This window comes from Chenopodium quinoa, unplaced genomic scaffold (assembly GCF_001683475.1).
Source record: "Chenopodium quinoa cultivar QQ74 unplaced genomic scaffold, ASM168347v1, whole genome shotgun sequence".
Classification (NCBI taxonomy): Eukaryota; Viridiplantae; Streptophyta; class Magnoliopsida; order Caryophyllales; family Amaranthaceae; genus Chenopodium; species Chenopodium quinoa.
In genome coordinates, this window is record NW_018744813.1 from 3,803,268 (window position 1) to 3,827,176 (window position 23,909).

A 23,909-nucleotide genomic window follows, 5' to 3' on the forward strand; every position below is an offset into this window, starting at 1 on the left:
AAGTCTAATGGAACAAATTCAAGTATGTGGATTAAAAAGTGTAACAAGTACTTTAATTTGTGTAAAATTGCTGATCAGAAAGTTGATTTGGCTTGTTTGAATATGATAGACAACGCTGAAAATTGGGTTTCTAGCTATTTAGCTATGAGAAAAAATGTTGATTGGTCTGAGTTTATAATTGATTTGTCAGCAAGATTTCGGGATGAAAGTGGAGTAAATGTAGTAGAGAAATTTAATAAGCTTCAGCAAAATGGTTCCATTGAAGAATATATTGATGATTTTGAAAATATGAAATCTCTGATGTTGCAACAAAATCACGTGTTACCTAATTCATACTTTCTTTATAGTTTCATTGGTGGACTAAAGGCTAGTGTGAAACCTTTTGTGAGAGCTTTTAAGCCACATTTAGTTGCTGATGCTATTGAATATGCTAGATTACAAGAGGAATCTTTAAGTATAGATCAAAATAAGCCTTACAAATCTTCTCCTGCAGCTTTTGTTTCTCCCAAAACTCAAAATTATGTAGCGTCATGTTCTAAACCACCCCTTTTGCCAACCCCTGCTAACAATCAAAACACATATAAAAGACCCTACATATATATTCCTGCTGATGTGAGGCAAGAAAAGATACCTAAGGGTTTATGCTACTATTGAGATCAGCCTTATGATAGAAATCATAAGTGTAATTTCAAGAATTTTACCGTTGAGATTCCCGATGATTCCAGTGATGATGATGATGAGTTTGATGAGAACAATTCTCTTAAAGAAGCTGCTGCAGTGTTGACAGAACCTTTTATTTCGGTCAATGCTCTTTCTAGTGACCAAAATATTCGTACCCTGAGAATTAAAGGCCTGGCACAGGGTAAGCCTTTGCATGTTCTCATTGATTCTGGAAGTACTCACAACTGCTTGAATCTATCTTTAGCTCAAAAGTTAGGATGTAATTTGCCGTCCATGTTATGGTAATCATATAGCTTGTCAGCTCAAAAGTGGGAGATGCAAGGTGAGTATTGTAGCACAGATGTAATGTTGATTTATTTGGGGAGTTGCGATATGGTGTTAGGGATTCAGTGGTTGACTACTTTAGTTCCAATTAATTGGGACTTTAAGAAGCTATTAATAGAGTTTTCTCTAGGGAATAAGAAGTTGAAGCTTGAGGGTATCACTCTTGCAAAATTGAGAGTAGTGGAGGGAACACCATCGGATAAACTTCTGCAAATGTTGCTCAGTTATGTCTTTTACAAGTCAGAGCTACTTCAGATTCTTCTGTAAAAGAACAAATTAAACTGCAGCATGTCCAGGGTGCAGATCAGATTGAACATCCTAAATTAGTAAAGCTCAAGCAAGATTTTGTCAGAGTGGTTAAGGAACCAGCTGAATTACCTCCTTCCAGAGAAATTTTTTATCATAAGATTCCACTTGAAGTTGGTGCTGGTCTGTAAACATTAGACCATATAGATATTCTTTGAAACAAAGGGATATCATTGAGCAGTTGATCCAAGAAATGATGGAAAGAGGCATTATACAAAATAGCTCAAGTCCATTTGCTTCTCCTGTGGTGTTGGTGGGAAAGAAAGATGGTATGTGGAGGTTGTGTGTGGATTATAGAGAATTGAATAGAAGAACTGAAAAAGATAAATTCCCTATTCCAGTGATTGAGGAGCTAATTGATGAATTAGTCTGGCAGCAGTGTTTACTAAGCTTGACCTTAGGGCAGGATATCATCAGTTGAGAGTGCATTATGATGATGTATTCAAGACGGCTTTTAAAACTCATACTGGTCACTATGAATACTTTCTTCAAGCCACTTTTGAGAAAATGTGTCTTAGTTTTTTGTTATGATATATTGGTATATAGTCGGGATTTAATTGAACATTGGAAGCATTTGGATTTGGTATTTAGTTTGATGCAGCAAAATATGATGTATGCCAAGGCTAGTAAGTGTGTATTTGCAGCTGACAAGGTAAAGTATTTGGGTCACTTTATCTCTGCTAGAGGTGTTGGAACTGATCAAAAGAAAATATCTACTATTGCAAGCTGGCCCTTCCCTTTTACAGTCAAATAGTTGAGGAGCTTCTTAGGACTTTCTAGTTGTTATAGAAAATTTGTTCGAAATTATGCTGTCATTAGCAAGGCATTGACAAATCTTCTTGAAGAAGAAGCTTTTGTTTGAAGTGAAGAGGCTCAGGAATCTTTTGAAGCTCTCAAATTAGCCTTAACTTCTGCTCCTGTTTTGGCTGTTCCAGACTTTGCCGTACCTTTTGTGCTGGAAACCAATGCTTCTAAAGTGGGTATTGGTGCTGTTCTCATGCAAAAAGATCACCCTCTTGCTTTTATCAGAAGATCCTTGGGTCCAAGGTGGCAGAAATTGTCAGTTTATGAAAAGGACTGTAGCTATTGTGTTTGCTGTTAAAAAATGGGAGCAGTATCTGATTGCTGGTCATTTTATAATTAGAACAGATCAGAAAAGCTTAAAATGGTTGCTGCAACAAAAGATTTCAGCTCCATTTCAACAGTTTTGGCTATCGAAGTTGATGGGATTTGATTACGAGATTCAATACAAGAGTGGCAAAGAAAATGTAGCTGCAGATGCACTTTCAAGAGTTCAAGGAGCAGAGATGTCATACATGTCAATTTCTGTAGTTTCATCTGATGTGGTAGAATTAATCAAAGCAGGTTACCAGCTAGACCCCAACTTTGTGTCTATTTTGCAGCAATTACAAAGCTGTGAATGGGTTCAAAATTTCAGAATACAAGACCAGATGTTGCGAAGAAAAGACAAGATATTGGTTGGACCAGATGAGAATCTCAGAGGAAAACTTTTTGCAATGGATACACGCCTCACCAGAATATGGTTACTCAGGGAGGGAAGTAACTCTCAAGGGAATCAAAAGATTATTTTATTAAAAGGGCCTTACTAAGGATGTTAGAATATTTGTGAGAAAATGTCAAATTTGTCAAACTTTTTAGTATGATCATGCTGCAAAACCAGGGGTTTTTACAACCTTTGCCTGTTCCCGAGGAAGTCTGGATAAATATCTCTATGGATTTCATCAGTAGCTTGCCTAAGTCTTTGGGTAAAGAGGTGTTTTTTGTAGTAGTGGATAGACTGAGAAAGTATGCTCAATTTATTCCTTTACCTCATCCTTTTACAGCAGTACAGGTTGCTGAAACTTATTTAGACAAGGTTTTCAAGTTACATGGGTGGCCGAGAAGCATCGTCAGTGACAAGGATGATATTTTTTTAGCCAATTTTGGAAAGGGATGTTCTCCTTACATGGTACAGAATTTATGATATCTTCAGCTTACCATCCGGACAGAAGTGGTGAATAGGTGTCTGGAAACTTATTTGAGATGCGTCTCAGAGCCGACCTCGTAATGGTGGCCCACGGAGTTTGTGGCCCAAGGAATTGGTGGCCTAGAAGAAGCCAGCCGTGACCAAACGTGGCCGTGACCAACAAGGACGCGGTCCTTTAAAGAGGGATGAATGTATAGGGATGTCCATTGCAAAGTATAGGACTTGAGTCCCATATCGGTCATATGGGGGGCTGATGTGGGGTTTATAAAGGTCAATGGACTCTCCTCCCCTTGAGCTAGCTTTTGGGGTGGCTCTCTTATTGTCCTTTATCAAAAACACCAGATCTCGGAATCCGAAAAGATTTACTTTTACTTTCCGCACTTTTACCTTTTTTCGAACGTTTCTAACTTGATCGTTGGAGGCAGAACACCGCACAACCAGAGCTTCCGTTATTTTGCAAGTACAAGCGAAGGGAATCCAGTTTTGGTGACACAAAAAACCCGAAACAGAAAAGTTAACTTATTTTGAGCTAGTCACGCAAAAATTTACTTATTCTCGACAAATTTTCCTTTTTCTTATACATTAAAATGCAATAAAAGTCAAAGTTTAGTCAAATTAAAAAATCAACTCTTACCAAACCTTTAATTAACTTCATATTGCAGTCATTTTTCATCACAAATGCCCCTTTGACTACAAACTAATGAAAGAGTATAAAAGTGATGTAGAAGGGTAAACTTTAATGTGGGTAATGGTAAGATGAGTATTTGATGTGCAAACACAAAAAAAAAAGTGTTTAAAAACATACCTTATAAGGAAATAATGCAATTAATAAACAACTTCCTAAAAAAGAATATGGTGCAAATAAAAAAAATAATTAATAATTAAAAAATAAAAAAATGGAGGAAATACTATTCTTAGGTCAAAATGACCGACTTTCATCCCATTCGAAACCTTAAGGTATGGTGGCATGTAAATTGGGGTTTTCTTCGATTTATATGATTTTTAAAATTCGAACTTGGTTAATGTTGCAAATAGTTGTGAATTATGATTTTGGGGTAAAAATTGAGTAAAAACAAGGAGGTGGATGGTATGAAGCTCATGTCGCATTATAGATTATGTTTACTGAGTTTTGGGTTTAAATTCATCATAAGGGGGGTTTTGGATCTCTTTATAATTGAAAATCAAACAAAAAGGGAAGGGAGAAAAACACGGAGAGTGGGTCATACGTGGTCGGAATTTGGCCAGAAAATGATCATAGGTAGAAAAACTTCGCGAATTTAAAAAAAAAAGAGTATAGTACTAAAAAAAAGTTACTAAGGTAGTAAATCCTATAGAGTAATATTCAAAAAGGTTGTTAAAATAAAAACATCCTATATTTTATATCAATTGTAGTTGATTTTTTCAAATTTGTTCATATAATATATTTGTTACATTTCCCAAGTCCCAAAATTCAAAAATAAGAAAATATCTCCACTTTAATTATATCCACAAACACCACAAATAAATCTTTAGAATTTCTTGTATATAAGGATAAGCAAGAGCAAATAACACCTATAATGGAAAATATATAACAATTGCATTGAAACAGTTGTTGCTAACATATAACAAATGTTAGTATCTTTAAGACAAAGATTCAATTTTGAGGACATGGTAAGCATAAGGAGGGAGAAGTGGTGACGCAATGCTTTTATGACAACAGGGGCGCGGATACAAGGGGGGTTCATTGAACCCACAGTTTTTTTAAAAATAAACTATAAGTTTTAATTTTTTTTTTTTTAAAAATAAGGTTAAATAAATTTTTGTGAGGTAAATAATCAAATGTGCAAGTTTGGTGCATTGGTAAGGGAGTGATTTATAGAGCGGCGAGGCTCCACTTAGGTCCTGGTTCGATTCCAGCTGCCCTCATTTAAAATAGTGGGTTGTGTGCACGCATGAGAAGTTAGCTATAATTTAGGAAGTTGTCCATAGTTGGATCAGTAATTTTAGGGTATTATGTTGGTCATTCCGTTAAGTTAGAGAGTCAAATGAATTTAGAAGTTAATGGGTTTGGTAGTGGGTTAAATCATGGCATTATGTTTCTGTTATGTAATAGTATTTAATAGCGTGTGGATGTCCATTCTAGAATGTGAAGGATTAGATAAATGTCCAAACCTTTTTGTATTACTAAGTCTTTCCACATTCTATTTTCTTTTCACGTAACTAGCTAGACTTTTCATTCGCCTAGCATTGTGTATATATATATAGATGTACTCCCCATCAAAGTGTGTAGAGAATAATAAGAATAATATACAATATCTTCTCCCTAATATTCTTTCTATAATTTCTCCTCTACACTCTCTTTATACCATTACTTTTATAACAGTTTCCACTTTTTAGCTTATTATTTGTTGTTTGTTAGCCTATATATATGGCTCTTGTATTTCGTGAGTTAAGCATGAAAAAATATTATTGAGTTCCTTATTTTACTTGCTTCATACTTATCTAATATTATTATTTTTTATCCTTTAGTATTAGTTTCAACAGTCCTCTTATTCCTCTACTCCTCTTAATTCTTAAATCTTTATTTGTTTGTAATTTAGTGATAATTGGATTAATTACTGACTTGTTTAATTAGTTTTGATATATTGTTGAACACTTGAATTGTTGACAAATTGAATTATAGAAACTTAGAATTTAAAATTTTTACTTGGTCTTTTAATTGATAATTAGAAGAAGTTTACATTGTCAAATTTGTGTTTATTGGGGACTTGGAATTTTTGTTTTATGTGTAATAATATTGATTTTTTGCAATAGAATTATAGATTTATAGAAGTAATAATATATTAGCACGCTTTCAAAGTATGAAAACTCGAAGAATTCTTTTATAGTTTTTTTTTTTAACTGTGTAATCTATCCATTTATAATAAAAAATTTGAAATTATGTATTGAATATTTAATCAATATATGATCATCGTTTATTTTTTAAGATTCCAAGGATATTTTTATAAGTCTCTTTGTTTTTATAAAAGCCACTTATTTAGCTTTGTTATTAGATAAGGTGGCTAGGATTTTTAAGAGTTACTCAATTAGGCAGATTTAAAAACACTAGGTTAATATGCAATTTTATTTCTAATGAGTACCTTAATCTCATATCCTCGAAGACGCTTCATAGTCAAATTTTGTGCAGAAATCTGTAACAAACAGAAACACGAAGTTAAAATATTTCAATTTTCATAATCATATTCAACAATTTAGTTATAAGCAACTTCCTAAACATAGTTTTATTCAAACAAAATACTACGTCTATTTCATTTTATTTATAACTTTAAAGGGCACACATACTCCTAGGCAAAATTTGTTTGTGACTGTGTTACACCCAAAATTCAGAATTTTGACTTTTTATTGACTTTCTTGACTTTGACAAGTAAAATGGGTCTTAGAGTCGGCAAAAGCCTTTGGGATGAACTAGTAGAGGTATAACAGGAATTTGGAATAATATCATACAAAAGCCCAATGCTAAAGCCGGTTTGGAGACAAGTGATATTTTAAAATTTAAAGAGAGTTGGCGCCAAGAAAGCATAACCGCACAACAGTTATGGGAGTCAGCCATAACCGCTCCATTTTGCTTATAAATAGAAGCGTAAAGATCAAAGGAAGATATCAATAAACAACAAACATTTCATTTCTTTTAAGCTTTCTTCTTAGCTTCCGTAGTTACCCCTTGGTAGACCTGTTAAATGGGTTAAGGGCCCATTTAAAGCCCTGCCAACCCTTTTATAAAAGGGTTTTACCCATCCAACATTTAAATGGGGTGGGCTTTTAAAGGGCTATTAAATAATGGGTTTTTAAGGGGTTAGGTCAAAGTTAAAAAGGGCTGAAATTGGGTAACACTTAAGAGGCTTTTTGTATCCTTATTTTTCTGTTTTTTTCTAAAACTTCCTAACGTCAATTTCAAAAATTCCCTATTTCCCCCAAATTATGAACCCAAAAAAAATTCCCAAATTCTAATCTACAATTTATCACGCTTCTTCTTGCTCGCCACTCTAAATCTTCAACTACCAAGGTATGTTTTTGTGTATTAAATTCTAAATTCGTTTGTTTTTATGTCAATTTATGTGTTCTTGCTTGCCGCTCTTAATAATGTACGAATCTATTGATTTTGTGCTTGGATTTTAAATTATATAATATTTTTTGAAGTTTGAATGCTAATTGACTATCGCCTCCTCAATTTAGGTCCTGTTTGGTAGTAGCGTTTGAGATAGCGATTAGTGTTCTGATCGGTCAAAACACTACCAGAAAAAATTTAAGATTGTTTGGTAAGGTAGCGATTCTAGTAGCGGTAAGCGATAGAGATAGCGTTTAGGTAGCTTTTCTCAAACGTTAAAAATAATAGCGTTGAGAAGTAGCGGGTAGTGTTTTGGGGTTTTTTGTACGTACCCGAGTGGAGGGCGTGTGCATCCCGTGGGAGACAGATCTGCAATGCAAAACTCGAACGGCCTGGTCAATTTTTTATTACTTTTAAAACAATTATTATATCAATTTTAATATATTTTGTTATTGCAACCACTACTTTTGACACTCATACTATTAACCTTTATCTCGACAGCTAACCTCTACCTACTACTAATTGACCGCTAAAAGCTACCCGCTACCGCTACTTTTGCCAAACTGGACCTTAGTGGTTTATAAGGTTGATTATGCTTTAATTGGTTGATTTACTACAGTTATTCAGTTCATGATAGGGTAGGGTCAAATTGGGGCAACTTTAAATCAGGTTCAAGTCTAGTGTTGATTGAATTGTGATAAATTGTTCTCTTGTCTAAATTTATTTGTTCCAAATTTGATTTGTGTTTTTAAATGACCTAGCACAAAATGTATGCATTGAACTGCTAAATGTGTTTGTAAGGCTATCATTATCTTTTAAGACATTAGTTATTTTTTACTCGGAAGTACGGAAATTATTGTTTTCTCATCAAATAAAACAAATGCCAATTTGATTTAGCCAGACTGCCAGACCATTCATTGATTAATCGAATAACATCAAACTTTACCCTTTAAAAAGACGTTCATCTTTTACATTAGATGAGACTACAGTGAACATTAGTGTCCGTTTTCTCACTTTAAGCTTGATTTTAGGCTCATTATACTTAAATTGGTTCAATATATACTGTTGATTAGTGCATCTCTATGAAATGTACAAACAAGATAATGTAGACGAGATTCAATCTCAAATCTTTTACCTACTTTTGCAGTATTTTTAACCATGGAAAGTGAAACAATTGTTAGAGCTCTCGCAACAGAAATGTGGCTTTTACTAGATAATATAAAACCGATACCTCACAAAGATAAATAATATTTTGGGATAAACAAATAACCACTATGAAAATAATAATAAATATAAGAAAATATACTTTCGTATTGCTAATAAACCTTTGAAGTGAAATAAAATGATTACATTATATTTCTGCATTATGATTCTACACATTTATAATGAATACAAAGCTAATTAAACAATGGTTCACATTGTTTATCTAATAATCACTAATATTGTTTCCTCTAATTAGCAAAAACTAAACAAAGATAAACATGCCTATTATCCTCCTTATATTGCTCTCATCCTATACTTTCTTTAACTTTCTCACAATTCTCCACCTCGTTCAAAATTAGAAAACATTCAAATTTTGGACAAACGAATTTCAGTTATCCGTATCCGGTTGCACCATTTTATAATGACTGTCTACGTACCCTCGGTCAGGATCAAACCAATCGTAGTTCCATTTATTTATCCATGTAATGTCTAACATAGGACAATATTTAGCAATTCCAAACAGTGTTGGAAATTGCTTCCCGAGACGACTTTGGTTAACATGTCTGCAGGATTCTCATTTGTATGCACCTTCATAAGAGAAATACTACCTTCCTCTATGATATCCCGTAAAAATGATACCTGACATCTATATGTTTGGTACGAGCATGATGAACTTGGTTCTTAGCCAAGTGAATAGCACTTTGGCTATCACAGCTTAGATTCACACTATTCTACTTCAACCCCAAATCATCTAGAAGTCCCCGCAACCACAATGCTTCCATAACTCCTTCTGTCATAGCCATATACTCGGCTTCCATCGTAGATAGAGCCACCGTAGCTTGTAACATTGATCGCAAACTAACTGGAGCACCATGTATTTTAAACACATAACCAGTAGTAGATCGTCTTCTATCTAGATCACCGGCATAATTCGAGTTAACGAGCCACTTATTTGACATGTATCTCCACTAAAGCATAAACATGTATCATTGGTGCCTTTCAAGTACTGTAAAATCCATTTCCCTGCTTCCCAATGTGCTTTACCTGGGTTCGCCATGAATCTACTAACAACATTGTGAAATGTCTGGACATGTACACACCATGACGTACATTAAGCAGCCAACTGCACTAGCATAAGGTACATTATCCATGTATGCCTTATCTTCCGCTGTAGTGGGAGATTGTTTACCAGAGAGTCTAAATTGTGGAGCCAATGGTATCATCACTGACTTAACACTTTTCATCCCAAACCTTTCTATAACCCGCTCATTGTAGCCTTTTTGGCTCAAGAACAATTTTCGATTTGACCTTTCTTTTCTAATCTCCATACTTAGTATTTTATTTGCAGTGCCCAAGTCTTTAGTTTCAAACTCTTCACCGAATTGAGTTTTTAACCTATTTATCTTCACCTTGCTCTTAAAAGCAATAAGCATGTCGTCCACATATAATAGAAGATAAATATAATCACCTCCACGAAGTTTGTGAATGTATACACAACAATAATAATTACTTCTGGAAAACCCTTGCTTTAACATAAAAGAATCAAATCGCTTGTACCACTGTCGAGGATTTCATAGTTAGAGTATCACCCACAAGCATCAATGTTTGAACCAGATTTTCAAATGATTTCGGTAATGAAACCAATAACATGAGTGCTTGGTCTTCCTCATCTACCTTCACGTTAATCCTATCAAACTTCGGATTGAGGTGCCTTCATCCATCTTGCATGTATACAATTTGGATTTTAAGTAGATCCTATTGTTAGAGTTTTTGTCATGAAATTAGTCTCTAACTTTGTCCACACCCCGGCGGCCATTGCTTCTTCATTTACCAAGAATGCAACGTCCCTCTCAAGGCATAATATTATAGCCGCTCGTGCTTCAAGATCTAACTCTTCCCAATCCTCATCCTTCATGTCCCCGGGTTTTTGTTCTTTTCCCGCCAACGCCTTATGCAACTTTTGTGATACAAAATTTTTTTTATTTGCATCCTCTAATAGGAAAAATCATTTTTTCCACTGAATTTTTTTATTTCATATTTCCCAACTTTAACCATTCCGCTAGTAGATGCCATTATAATTAATTTCAAATCCAAAATTTTTTTTACCACTTAAGATTTTGACGTCGGCTCTGTCCAATTGTTAGAGCTCTTGCAGCGGAAATGTGGCTTCTACTAGATAATATAAAATCGATACCTCACATAGATAAATAATATTTTGGGATAAACAAATAACCACTATGAAGGTAATAATAAATATAAGAAAATATACTTTCGTATAGCTAATAAACCTTTGACGTGAAATAAAATGATTACATTATATTTCTGCATTTTGATTATTCACATTTATAATGAATACAAAGCTAATAAAACAATGGTTCACATTGTTTCTCTAACAATCACTAATATTGTTTCCTCTAATTAGCAATAACTAAACAAAGATAAACATCCCTATTATCCTCCTTATATTGCTCTCATCCTATACTTTCTTTAACTTTCTCACAGCAACTACAACGTCAATGCTGGTAGATGATGAGGTTGCTGAATCTAATGCCGCCCGTAAGCGTAAAAGGAGTAGGAAATCCAAAATTTAGCGAGAAATGACAAAAGGAAAGAATGCAAAAGGTGAGCGAATCGCTATTTGTAAGCATTGTAAAGGTGAGCGAATATGTTTAACAACTGATAATTGGAAATCATCACATACTTGGCAACATTACATTTGCATAACCGCCTATTTTATTGATCATGATTGCAAACTTCATAAAAATATTATTAAGTTCACATCATTGTCACCCCCTTTTGATGGACAAAGGATCTCAGAAGAGATTTTTATATTTCTTAATCAATGGCATTTAGATGATAAAGTGGTTAGCTTAACGGTTGACAATGCAAGTTACAATGATATGATAGTTAAGCACATGAAAAATCGTCTTAGGTTAAGGGGTATGTTGGTTAGTGGTGGTTGTTTTTTTTCATATAAGATGTTGCGCTCATATCGTCCAATTCGGTCTATCTTGTATTGAGAACATATTAGATAAATTTAGAAACTTGGTAAAATTTGTTACAAGATCATCTTCTAGAAGCAAGGACTTTTATGATACTGCTCAAAAGCCTTTTCATTAGAGACTAAGAGGAAACTTCGTATGGACATGCAAGTTCGTTGGAACTCTACATATATGATGCTTGATAATGTGCTTTACTAAAAAGATGTGTTTATTCATTTAGGGTCATTACATGCATCTTTCAAGAGTAATGTGCCTTTGGAGGATGAATGGGAAAATTTGAGTGTTGTTCACAAGTTTTTGAAACTCTTTTATGATGTTACATGTATGTTCTCGGCCAATAAGTCTCAAACTTCTAACATGTATTTTAAGGGCATGTATGGTGCATCGTCGTTTACTTGAGACATCTAAAGGTCCACATGAATTTTTAGCTCAAATGGTGTTATCTAGAAAAATTTGACAAATATTGGTCCGAGTACAACATATATCTAGCTTGTGCGACAATTCTTGATCCAAGGTTTAAGTTAAAGTTTGTGGAATATTGTTTTGACAAGATATATGGTTCAGATGAGGCTATGTGTAAAGTTGAAAAAGTGTTGAACACTTTAAGATCTTTGTATAATGAGTAGGGCTGTACGGAGATTGGTCTGGACCGTAACCAAACCAGACCAAACCGCATTTTGGTTTGGTTTACGGTTTGGAAAAATACGGTTTGGTTTCGATTTTTTGGGAAATACGGTTTGCGGTTTGGTTTGGTTTTTAAAAAATTTAAAAACCAAACCAAACCGTAAACCAGTAAACCGCATTTTAATATTTATATAATATTTATAAAAATTAAAATAGTTATTATATATTTTAAAAAAGAAAAAAAAATAATAAAAACCATGAAAAATCATTAGAAGACTGTCAGTAATTCAGTATAATACTATACTCCAAGATCAGTTTAGCTCCGGCAATCATTGATATCGCATAATGTAGTCCCTGATGTTGTCAAGTTGCTGCCAATTATTAAAAACTATAAGGTAGTATGAATTTTTTTTTTGGGATAAATGTATTATGTTTTTTCCACTGTAATTTGTTATGTATTATTTTTATTATGTGTTATTGTGTTAGCACTTGATTAGTTGGTTGTTATTTTATTAAAACTTTGTAGTGTAATTTAATCCGTTTGGGCTAATTATTTGAACTTTATTATAAATTTGATAAAATTTGACAATTTTTAGGAAAAAATGTCATCTCATCATAAACCGCAAACCAAACCGCACCAAACCGCATTATTACGGTTTGGTTTGGTTTGGTTTCAATATTAATATGGTTTTGTTTGGTTCGGAAAATTGACCAAACCGTATTTTGCGGTTTGGTTTGGTTTATACTCAAACCGCACCAAACCAGACCATGTTCACCCCTAATAATGAGTATAAGTCAACATTTTCAACTTTCCCAATTGTTGCTCCCTCTACTACAAGTACGGATTGAAGAGGAAAACTTCTTTGATGATTATCAAAACTATAGTTCAAGAATTACAAGGACTCAAACAAAAAAGTCCCAACTTGAGTCATATTTGGAGGAATCAGAACTTGATTTGAACATGGAGCTAGATATTCTAGAGTATTGGCAACAAAATGTCGTGAAATTTCCGGAGCTTGCAATATTGGCACGAGATCTTCTAACAATTCCTGTTAGTGCGGTGGCTTCCGAGTCGGCTTTTAGTGTAGGGGGGTAAACTATATCTCCTAATCGTAGCTCATTGAAACCCTCAACGGTTCAAGCCCTAGTTTGTGTTCAAGATTGGCGCCGTGATGAATATAACATCCCTTCAAATTTGGATCGTGATTCTAGCTCGGATGACGATGAGGCCATTGATGATGATGAGGTTGATGACAGTTTCCTATACTAGGTAGTTGTTTTATTTTATTGCTTTTGGTTATCTTGTTCTATTTCATATCAATAGAGGATACACCGGGTATAGTATATATTTTAGAATACAATGATTAATGAGCAGTGATATCATGTGAGAATACACTATACTTTTTTTTATTGGATGGAATGTGTGGCTACTGCTCTAATAGTTAGTGGAAAGTGGACAGATTCTGTACTCTAATAGTTAGTGCACTGGTAAGAGTACAAAATTGGACTTGTGGTAGCTTAGTACATTGTTAATTTCAGAATTTAGACATAGCAATTAACTGAATACTTGTTTCCATGTCTGTCCTTTTGTGCTGCAGTTTTACAAATGGTTCACAGATCTTGAAGCTGCCATGAAGTCAGAGGTCAGTCATTGTCTAATGTTGATACACTGGTTATATGTGCTCATGATACATAATGAGGCAGACATGAATTTTCCCTTCATTTGGCTGAATTATGTGAATATTCAATAACTTACAGCATTAATTCAGGGATGATGCAATTGGTCTTAACTGTTGATTTACACCTGAAACTATCACTCACTGTTTTAAAAATGTGACAACAGTAGAATTTTTTCAGTGTAGGTTTTTCCTGGTTGCATTTGAGTATTGGTGGCTACAAGCTACAGGCTGTCAGGGAGTAGACATGCAAAAGATTAAGAAGCTCAAAAGATCTCTTCAAGGTCTCTGTTGATGCTGCTATATTGCGATAATGAAGAATTTGAGGCAAATTGTACTGCAAGACTTAAAAGTTTCAGACAGATAAGTTGTCTAGTGTGGATAAATTGTGTAATGAAAATCATAAGTAAATAAATAGGTTGTCTGAAAGTTATCTTGTTCATATCTACTGCTTGAGAGCAACTTGTTGGCTAAGGCCCTTTATAATTATCTTATATTGTGTTTATTTCATGTTTGTTGTACTTTGTTTATACATTTTAATTGGGCCGGTCCGGGCCAGGCTTAATGGCCCAAGGACAACTTCGGCCCATTTTGGATTAGGATTGGCCCGGCCCATTCCATATAAAGCCCGGCCTGGCCCGTTGAACAGGTCTACCCCTTGGCTTAGTAGCCAAGCAACAACGTAGTTTACCATCTAGAATGTATTGAAGAGCATTCGTCTTTTCCAATTGCATGATCATGGAGGTAACCTCTCCTTCTACAATTTGTTATATACACCTGGGTGTACCATACACCCAACTATCCGAAAGTTAGTTTTTGTTCTTCATTTGATGATAAAATGAAAAACAATCACCAAAATGAGACCATATACTCATGGGTGTACGGTACACCCGGGTGTATATAACAACCTCTCATCTCCTTAAACTTGTACAATGGTAGACTTGACTCTATCCTTTCATTAATGGAATGCATTTGTATCTTTGGTCATATGTTTAAGCAATCTAACTTATTTTACTTCTTTTGAGAAAGGTTCCTTATTTGTTTGTTTTACGTTAGCAAGGTTTTTAGCGCTTTTTTTTTTTTAATAAAATCTGAATAGTCATCTTAGCTTAGATGTTTTTAATAATAAAATATGAAATTATTTATGTAAAATGTCACAACTACCTTTGACCATAACCGTTATATGCTTAAGTTAGCTCCTAAATTATAGGCTTGTAGCTCCTAATTTGTAGCTTTATCATTAAGAGTAATCTACCTAGTTGTACATTCTCTAGGCTAGAACTATGTAACTAACTCATGAATATAAAAACACTTATGCATCATGAAAAGGCATTATATCATCTTTCATTCACAAATACTATACTGACTATCACGAAGGGGAGATTTGATTAAAATTCTCAACAAAAAAATTGTTAAGTTTATTTTCATCATCAACTCTTTAAGTAAGTACATACACTTTTCTATAATTGTATAAAATTGTTCAAAATAAAAATTTGAAAGTTATTCTATTTATAATTAGTAGTTTCTTTGTAATTATCACCTTCACCCATGTATATAGGATTATTGTTAAAGTTTACAATAATTATATAACTAGGTATTAAATTATCACATACACCAATTTATCAAAATGTATCGTGGTTGTCAAGTTTTTTTCATTTGCAATTCAACGACATGTATTGATATATGAATTCGTGATGACAAAATGGTGTAAATTTCCCAATTTTTTTTAAAAAAAATTACTTGTCAAATTACTCGTATGTCTTTGTGATTCAAGAAAAATAGATTTGATGGTATGACCTGAATAATTGTAGTAGTCATGTTTCGATATAAAATTTTAATTTATTTATAATATATCTTTATTAATACTACTAGTATATATTGATAGAGATTAGTGAGCAAAATTAGAATTCAAATATTTAAGCACATTTTAATAATTTTCAATATATTTCAAATTAATCTTTGTTAATTACTTAATAGAGATTAACAAACAAAACTAGTATTCTAACATTTAAGCAATGAGTACAATACCATGCTATTTAGGGATGTGTAATTGTGTATTACTGTGGTCTATAAAAGCTATATATACTGACTTGTAAGCTAGCATAGGGGGCTAATAGCTCATTTTTCATTAAAGTTTAAACATAATAATCTGCAAAGTTTTTTAGCATAGATGGAATGCATTATGTAAACCGATATTAGGACTAGTATAGTTTATATTCCAGAGTAATTACCAAAGACGTTTGTTTAGCCGAACTAATACAATAAATTTTTATGTTAAAGTAATCTTATTGTCTGCCATTTTGTGCTAAAGAGTGAAGAGTTTAAGTCCTCATTGGTTAGCCAATAATCAATGTCATAAACTGACAAATTAAGGAGTAAATTGCTGAGTTTCTCAAAAAGGCAAAAGATGTGCTAGCACTCTCTAGCAGTAGTATCAATTTAGCTACTCCATAATTAAATTTGACCAAAATTGAATTTGAATACGAGTATATGCACTTGAATAAATATTCCTATTGTTTTAGTCTCCCTATCTGTTGATAATACTTGTGTCTGAAATTATATGCAATATGTGCGTACATTTAGCCAAAGACAATGCCCCCTAAGGAAACGGCTAAATGGACCCCTAAAGTGACGGAGAGATTTTGGATGTGTTCCCTGAAAGCAGAAGCATTGGTATTGCTAAGTTTGATTGGGATATTGTCACAACCACTTTGGCCGACCGAGGCATAAGCGTCGACCAACCCCCCAGGCATGCAAGGCCTTCGGGATACCACTTGCCCAGAAACGCATTCAGATGCTCAGTTCAAGGAGAACGAGCCAAGTGAGGCCAAAGTGACTCATACTCATTTCTTTGAGAGGTTATATGGAACTAAACTAATTGGCATCTACAACTACTGAATACTTTGCCAACGGAAGAGAAGCAATTGCTTGGAAGCCTCACCATTGAAATCCAACGTTGAACCATGAATAACGCTATTTGACATTTTTTTATTAAATCAATTTTTTTTATAGCCTAGGAGAATGAGAGAGGATATCCCAAGTATCATGGGTCTGACCTTTTTACGCTCCTGGCGAATATTTTTTCTTTTGCTTTGCTTCAAATCCATCAAAAATCCATCAAAACTGTTGCCAATGAAAAACAATTGAACCCGCATCAGAGCTAAGAATTCAATGCAAGGGAAATTATTTTTACAAGAATTGTAGACACAATTAGTTAGGTCAAGGGAAATCTAATATTTAGAAGTTTCACTTCTATGATAACCTTAATAATCTTTAAGGCCAATGCATATAGTGGGTTTACTTTGATTATAGGTCCACCAATTGCAATATTTACCACTTAAGCCAATCCTATGCTCCACCAATTGTCAGAATATCACAACTACATCCTTTGTTCTATTTTCTTAGATGTATAATTGAGGGATGCATATAGTAGTAATTGTATAAGTATGCTTCACTTACTTCTTGTAATTCCGATTTTTCCAGTGGTATTGCATGCCTATTCTCTGAAGGAAGCCCTTCTCTTTCATCCTCTGCCACTGACTTTCATTCGAAAAAGTAACATGCATTGATGAGACCTGGAACTGGAAAAAGAAATATAGAATTAATGACACTCTGCATAAAAATCAACACTTAGGGTACTCATTAGTGGCCTCCTGAGTAAAATTGCTTGTACTCATCAAATCAAAATTCATCGATTTTTTTCAGGTCTAGTTTAGTGATTCCATTTTTCCCCTTTCAATTTTTCAAACCCCCACCCCAAGATTCAAGTTCCTCCTTGGAAAAAAACAAGAAAACAAAAGGATAACCAAATTATAAAAAATTTATTAAAAAAAAAGTGCCACTTCCAAACTTAGAACTCCTAAACACCAAAACCATCCTAGCCAACAATCACAGTCACATCTCACTCACCACCACCAGTCCACCACAACCAACACCACCATTTCAGCCACTATCAACACGTCCACAACAGTGAACTTGCTCTGAACCACCAACTGCCCCACTGAGTAGGTGACAACTATGATTCCTCTGTAAACACCGTCATCCCTAGATCTCATCTTCCAGCACAGCCGACACCATCCCCTCCACTCAACCACAATGACAATTTGATGTCCTGCCATAAAACATCTCTACCTCATACTCACCACAATATCACTGCTCCTTTGACTTCTGAAAAAACCACAATAGCCAACAAAATCCAGTGACATATAAGAAGCAAAGAGGTGTATGTCTTGTCAAATCCCTTTCCTTGAAGTAAACCAAGAGTAATCTTCATTACTTTCCAAATAATGAAACTCAATAAACAGAATTAAAGGTATAGATTTCCTGTATTTATGATTAAAATAAGAACTCAATCAGTGAGCCACTTTTCCACAGTTTCAAAACCAACCTCAAAAGACCATAACGTCAAGCCTTTTGAGTTTCTTCAACAACTCCTTCCAGTACAAGAAAGAAAGATATCTGGTGTTCTATTTTCAGAACCTTTTCTTTTCTGTGTTTCCTTACTAGCAGGTAATTTTTTATACAAGTCATTGAGGAACAGCCCCTTTTCCCTAGGCTTGGCGGGTTATCAGAAATCAGTAAGGCTCGGCACATAGGAAGAACACTGGCCGCTGGCAGGATCCCTACTTAGTGTTGTCATGGTCTACTGACACAACAAAGAGGTTTTCCTTTGGCAAGTCGCTAAAAGTAGTCTTTTAAGACAGATAGTTCTCAGATAACAGTTAATATGAATTGAAGAGTAAAATATCATAGTAACAACTAATAATGCGCTATTACTTGTATCAATTTGCAAAATTTTCAAAAAGTAGTCATCTCAAAACACTAGATTTTCAGTTTAGCGAATGTCAGAAAAAATGGTATCTATATGAGACCATGTTTTTCAGTTTGATTCCCCCACTTAAGCATACAATTAAGTTAACTTCAAACTTGGTACTCCGTACCTAATATGGCACACAAATTTTTCTTCCTTAATGGTTTTCTACAAGGAAAGTGCGGTAAGCTTGGTGGGATAGACATAGTATAGATAAGTAAGCACAGGAAATTTTATGCTTCCTAACAAGTCAATATTCAATCATATACTACTCCCGTTATATGTTATGTGCAACTTTAGAATATTTTATATTTCACAAATAATACTCCAAAGTTGCACATAACATTTAACAAAGCTAGTATATATATATATATATATATATATATATATATATATATATATATATATATATATATGCATATAGACATGTACCTTCGTCGTTAGATCTTTTAATGCTGAGACAACAATATCAAAAATCTCATCTTTGCAGGCTGTATTACGAAGTAAGATTCTTGGACCAGTAACTGGAGTGAATGGAACACAACTTTGTAACTTGGGATAATACCTCGAACCATAACTATAGTAAGCATTGGCCCATGAATGATCAAAAACATATTCACCATAGGAATGACTGCACTCCCATTTAAAGAAAAACAAATCAAAGTGACTACGTCAGCCAAAGAATCAATTGAGAAATTCTCCTTTTTCAACAGCTTTGCATGTTACTACCTTTTAAGGTATAGTGGAACAACACCAATGACATTGTCAACTTCATCCATAGCAATAATGTGCTTTGGTGCCCATCCTGTTTCCTGAATAATTTTTAGTCATAAGAATAAGTTCAATGAGATACTTATGCAAATCTAGATCAGCTATCGATAAGTATTTAGAAGACAACACATGCAAAAGATGAAAAGAGGGTGGAAAATAAGTATTAACTTGTAAAATGAAAGCATTCAAGTCTATCTTATGATAAAAAGCCCATCCATTGAATGACACTTAAGAATAATGCAACGAGCGTGGGATATTAAACAGATAATTACTCAAGCGGAAGGTTGATTTAGGATAGATTAGCTCAAAAGCTTGCGGTACTACCATCAGTGGGAGACATTGAGTCTGCACGAAAAATCTGGGAGACTCCACAGAGAATGTATAAGTCAGTGACAATGGTGCGCTCAACTGTCAATTAATTGGAAATATCCGTCTCCGAATAGAAGTGAATTTGAAGCAAAAATCACTGGTTCGAAGAGCTGAGTTGCAAGACTAAGGAAATGGAAACTTTTTAATATCACCAGAGTTGTGAAATGTTTAATTGCTTGAGGCCATAACTCTCAAAAGTTCATACAATTTCTGGATACCTTCTTACTTGAAACTACTACTATTTTTACTACTACAATTGCTCATAAGTGGACAAAAGCTTTAATTGCTATTTTACTACTACTTGTCTCTAGCTAAGTTGCCATAGTAAAATTAGGCCAACAGCCCTGCTGAGCAGGGCTACTGAGGAGTCGTTGCTTGTGTTAAGGGTGGGAGAGTGCCCTGCCGTGTCTGCTGCTTTTGTCTTCTTCGGTACACGACAGTGATTGGAGGTGGCTGGTGCATTGCAATACCGCCCTCCAAAAGTGCCACCTTGTCCTTAAGGTTGAAATCCGGGAACTTGGACTTGATTGCTTCGGCATCTTCCCATGTGGACTCGAATTCCGGTACTCCAAGCCATTTGATCAATACTTCTAATCCTTCGCTCCGTCCCAACTTAGGCCTACTATCCAACACTTGCTCGGGTTCCACCACTAATTCCAACTCGGGGGTGATCTGAGGGGGAATTGTGGGCGAACTAGGTACATTACCCACAGCTTGTTTAAGCTGCGATACATGAAAAACAGGGTGGAGGTGGCAAGATTCCGGAAGCAACAGCTTGTAGCCCACCTTGCCCACGCGCTGAGTGATCTCGAATGGCCCATAGAAGCGGGCAGCAAGCTTCTATGGGTTGCAGCTTCAGAAAAACATGATCCCCCACCTTAAATTCTACCTCCCTTCTCTTCGAATCAGCATTACCCTTCATCACTTGTTGAGCATGCACAAGGTTCATCTTCAATTCTTCTAGCATCATGTCCCTTTCTTGCAAGAACTCCTCCACCTTGTCAACCGTGGTCTGACCCATTCCGACCCTCATCAACTTCGGTGGGTCTCTACCATATAACACTTTGAACGGAGTCATTTGGGTGGATGAGTGAGTGGAGGTGTTGTACGAGTACTCCGCCCAAGGTAACCACTGAGCCCAAGTCTTGGGTTGCTTTCCGGCAAAACAACGAAGATAGGTCTCTAGTCTCTCGTCCACGACCTCCGACTGCCCATCTGTTTGTGGGTGGTAGGAAGTACTTCTCTTGAGGTCTGTCCCTTGAAGCCTAAACAACTCCTTCCAAAAATTGCTCGCAAAAATTCTCTCTTTACAATGCTACCCAGAATCCCATGCAAACGCACCACCTCTTTCACAAAAATTTCAGCCACAGTATAAGCGGTAAAAGGGTGTTTAAGCCCTATGAAATGGGCGTACTTCGAAAGTCGATCCACTACCACTAACACCGTATCCACCCCCCTTGAACGCGGAAGTCCTTCAATAAAATCCATCGTTATATCTTCCCATACTTTCTCTGGGATGGGTAGTGGCTGCAATAACCCTGCCGGAGATTGCTGAGAAAGTTTGTTGCTTGTTGCGCTGGCAGACTACACACCCCCTAATGTGCTCTGGCACGTCTCGCCGCATTCCGGCCCAGCTCCACTCCCTAGCCAACCGTAAGTATGTTTTGGTTTCCCCTTCATGGCCCCCTTCCGATGAATCGTGATAAGCCCAAAACAGACTGACCTTCAAGTTCGAATTTCGCGGAATTACCCTTCAACTCTTGTACAGCAGCCTGCCTGTTCCACCGAGTATCCCGGGGTACCTTCTCCTCTCTCCACCGCCGCCCTCAATTTCTCAATCTCCCTATCTCCCTGAATTTCCTTCTCTAAAACTTCCCAATCCACTGATTGTGATGTGATCAAGGCCCCACATTCTGGGTTCTCTTCACCTCAGCCCCTCCTAGACAAGGCGTAGGCCACCCGATTCGAAACATCGGGCTTGTATTGAAGCTCAAAATCGAACCCGATCAACTTTCGCACCCATTATTTATATTCCATCCCCACCTCTTGTTGTTGGGTGATGTATTTTAAACTTTGTTGATCGCTCCGTACAATGAATCGTTTCCGTAATAGATAGTGTTTCCACTTTTGCACCGCCAAGCACACCGCCATCAATTCTTTCTCATAAATTGACTTACTCCGGCCACCGGGCCTAACAACTTGCTGAAAAACGCCATTGGACGGCCCTCTTGCATTAGCACCGCCTCTAACCCGAATCCAGAGTTATCGGATTCCACCACGAACACCTTCTGAAAGTCAAGCATCACGAGCACTGGAGCAACAGTCATGGCGGCTTTTAGCTTGTTGAAAACTAAAATAATCTTTTTTGAGTTGGTCAATTAATGGCTGGGCTAATTGGGCTAGATAAATTTTCTGTAATACCCCGTTAGGCCCAAAAAGCCTCTTAAGTCCCTTAGAGACATGAGTGTGGGCCAGCTCTTAATGGACTCAATTTTATCTTGATCAACCGCCACTCCTTCTTTGGAGATAACATGCCCTAAGTAAGCAACAATTTCCCTCCCAAACTCACATTTTTTTTTTATTGGCAAATAAAGAGTGGGCCTTGAGCATGGCTAAAACCTCCTTCAAGTGACCAACATGTTCCTCCTTGCTAGTGCTATACACTAGAATATCGTCAAAAAAGACGAGTACAAATTTGCGTAAAAAGGGACGGAACACCTCGTTCATCAACGATTGAAAAGTAGTCGGGGCATTAGTTAACCAGAAAGGCATGACTAGAAACTCATAGTGACCCTCGTGGGTACGAAAAGCCGTTTTATGGGTGTCTTCAGACGTCATTTTAGAGATGTCTTATTGAGCTGTTAAATCGTATCACTAGAAATTCAGTGGTACAAAAGGATTTTTTCCCAAATTGAGCTTTATTGGTAAATTATTTACCAAATTGGTCTCGTGGGAAAAGTATTTCCCAAACTAAGCTTCTGGGGTGAAACGATGTCTCGGACAGCGTTTTACACCCAGTTTTTTAAAAAAAAAAAATTCAAGAAGTAAAACGCTGTCTCAGACAGCGTTTTACCTTGTTGACCTGTTGGTATGTATTTTGGCAAAATATACTAGTATATTTTGCCAAATTATAGTGGAATATGTATATGGGCTTTAAAACGCTGCCTGAGGCAGCGTTTTATGTTGAAGCATAAAACGCAGCCTGAGGCAGCGTTTTATTTGAAGCATAAAACACAGCCTGAGGCACCGTTTTATGTTAAAGCATAAAACGCTGCCTCAGGCAGCGTTTTTCCGCTAGACTGCATTACCAGCAGCATCTGCTACACTGCATCACCAACAGTTTCTGCAATCTGCTGCTGCCCCTACACATAACCCTCACCCAGCAGCATCAACTCAGCCCCACCATGAACCACCACCCCCACCACCATCCACCACCATCAACCACCTCCCCCACCACCACCGGCCGCCACTCTCGACCACCCCTATGCAATGCAAAACACCCTAAACAACGCAAGGACATTCCCACCACCCCCATCATTAACCACCACCCCCACCACCATCAACCACCTCCCCCACCACCACCGCCCGCCACTCTCAACCACCCATAAACTACCATAAAACACCCTAAAAACCGCAAGAGCATTCCCACCACCAGCCCCAACCTTTCCACCACCATCGACCACCACCGACAACCATCAAACACTGGAAACAACCCCAACAGCATGATAACCATCGTGAAACAGCACTTTAAGTGCAGGAGACCAAATATATGCTGCTTGATACATATAACGGATATAAAAGATATAGTTTCACTAACAAAAGTCAAATTCGGACAAATAAGGGAAATAAACTTCAAATTGTACAGAGAGTCATTTAGAAAACATTTCTTGTATTAATAATGTAAGCGTTATATACAACATTGTTAAATATCTGAGTACCACAAAAGGATCAACTAACTAATACTATCCGGACTCATGTATTGGAGTTAACTGATCTCCATCCTGTGTGTCCTCCGTCCGTCTACGAACACGCCTCGGACGCCTCGTGTAATGCTGAATGGTGGTGAATGGGT

The 23,909-nt window shown here is 36.0% G+C and overlaps 1 protein-coding gene across 1 annotated transcript in view; it reads right to left on the reverse strand.

Annotated features, from left to right (window-relative positions):
- The window catches only part of LOC110703994, a 53,746-nt gene extending 32,888 nt beyond the window's left edge, over positions 1–20,858 (reverse strand). Inside the window, exons 1-7 of the mRNA XM_021881792.1 lie at positions 20,610–20,858; positions 20,327–20,560; positions 19,427–19,509; positions 19,130–19,328; positions 17,347–17,468; positions 16,944–17,010; positions 6,418–6,468 (exon numbers count right to left, since the gene is read on the reverse strand). Of these exons, the coding sequence (XP_021737484.1) occupies positions 6,418–6,468; positions 16,944–17,010; positions 17,347–17,468; positions 19,130–19,328; positions 19,427–19,509; positions 20,327–20,560; positions 20,610–20,858 (1,005 nt within the window). The remainder of the gene's footprint in view (positions 1–6,417; positions 6,469–16,943; positions 17,011–17,346; positions 17,469–19,129; positions 19,329–19,426; positions 19,510–20,326; positions 20,561–20,609) is intronic.
- Positions 20,859–23,909: the final 3,051 nt, after the last annotated feature.